The 992-nt window shown below is 31.1% G+C and overlaps 2 protein-coding genes across 8 annotated transcripts in view; both read left to right on the top strand.

The window, feature by feature from the left end:
• The window catches only part of LOC106873850 (adhesion G-protein coupled receptor G6), an 82,527-nt gene that overhangs the window by 24,691 nt on the left and 56,844 nt on the right, over positions 1 to 992 (top strand). The window lies entirely within an intron of this gene.
• LOC128251244 (decorin-like) overlaps positions 1 to 992 on the top strand; it is an 18,045-nt gene that overhangs the window by 8,290 nt on the left and 8,763 nt on the right. For all 5 annotated transcript variants that reach the window (XM_052977977.1, XM_052977975.1, XM_052977976.1 and 2 more), the window contains exon 7: positions 256 to 327. In XM_052977977.1, coding sequence (XP_052833937.1) covers positions 256 to 327 — 72 coding nt within the window. The remainder of the gene's footprint in view (positions 1 to 255; positions 328 to 992) is intronic.

Below are 992 nucleotides of genomic sequence, written 5' to 3'. Positions count from 1 at the left end.
TATATATATATATATATATATATATATATATATATAGGCACGCATATAAAATATCCCCACAACTTATTCCACTGCACCAGCAGGACGACCGTCACTACCACCCCACCTCCAGTGATATCATCATCATCTACGTCATCATCGCTATCATCTTCATCTAATATTTTCACTTCGGTATCTAATTGATTAGACATAATACTTTAAATTTTATGATTAATCTCGTCTATATTATAACTTACCAATTCTTTTATCTTACAGACGATTATCCGATAATAAAATCTCGAAAATTGAAAAAGAATCTTTTGTAAATCTTCCCAAGTTAAAAGAGATGTAAGCTGAATCAGTTTTGTAGATACTATTTCCTTGAGTTCTAAGTATTTAATATCTTCCCATCTTTGTTTCTTATACTTCTTTCTGCTCTTTTCTAATTCACATTCTCTCTCAATATGTGTGCCATAGTGTGTGAAGATATCATTGCTTGATATTATGTGTATAGCTGTGTGTATGTTTTTATGTATATTTGTGTTTGCAATGTGTGGATAACTATACATTCCGATAAATTTTTTCTTTTTCATGAAGCATCTGTTTTACTGACAGTCGCAGAGATCTGTATAAATATATGATCTATACAAGAACTCTCACACACACATGTATAAACTAATCTCCTTTATCACGTTCCCCTTCTTCGTTTTCTATTTCTTACGTATCAAGTTTTACTTGTCTTCACTTCTTTTTATCATTCTTTTTTTCTCCTTTAACTTTTTTTACTTATTTCCTCATTTGTCATCATAATCCTTATGTTTATTGTCATCAACACAACCACCACCTTCATCGTCAACATCATCATCAAATTCATCTTTATTATCTCACTATCATCATAATCATCAACCTTATCATTATCCCCACCTTCATCAATATCACTATCTTCGTGATCAGTCACCATCATCATCATTGTCATTCATCATTGTCCTCATCTTTTTCATCAACGTCTTTCA

This window comes from Octopus bimaculoides, chromosome 29, assembly GCF_001194135.2.
Source record: "Octopus bimaculoides isolate UCB-OBI-ISO-001 chromosome 29, ASM119413v2, whole genome shotgun sequence".
NCBI classification, from domain to species: Eukaryota; Metazoa; Mollusca; class Cephalopoda; order Octopoda; family Octopodidae; genus Octopus; species Octopus bimaculoides.
The sequence above is the reverse complement of the archived record's forward strand: the minus strand, read 5'-3'. Positions and strand labels throughout refer to the sequence as shown.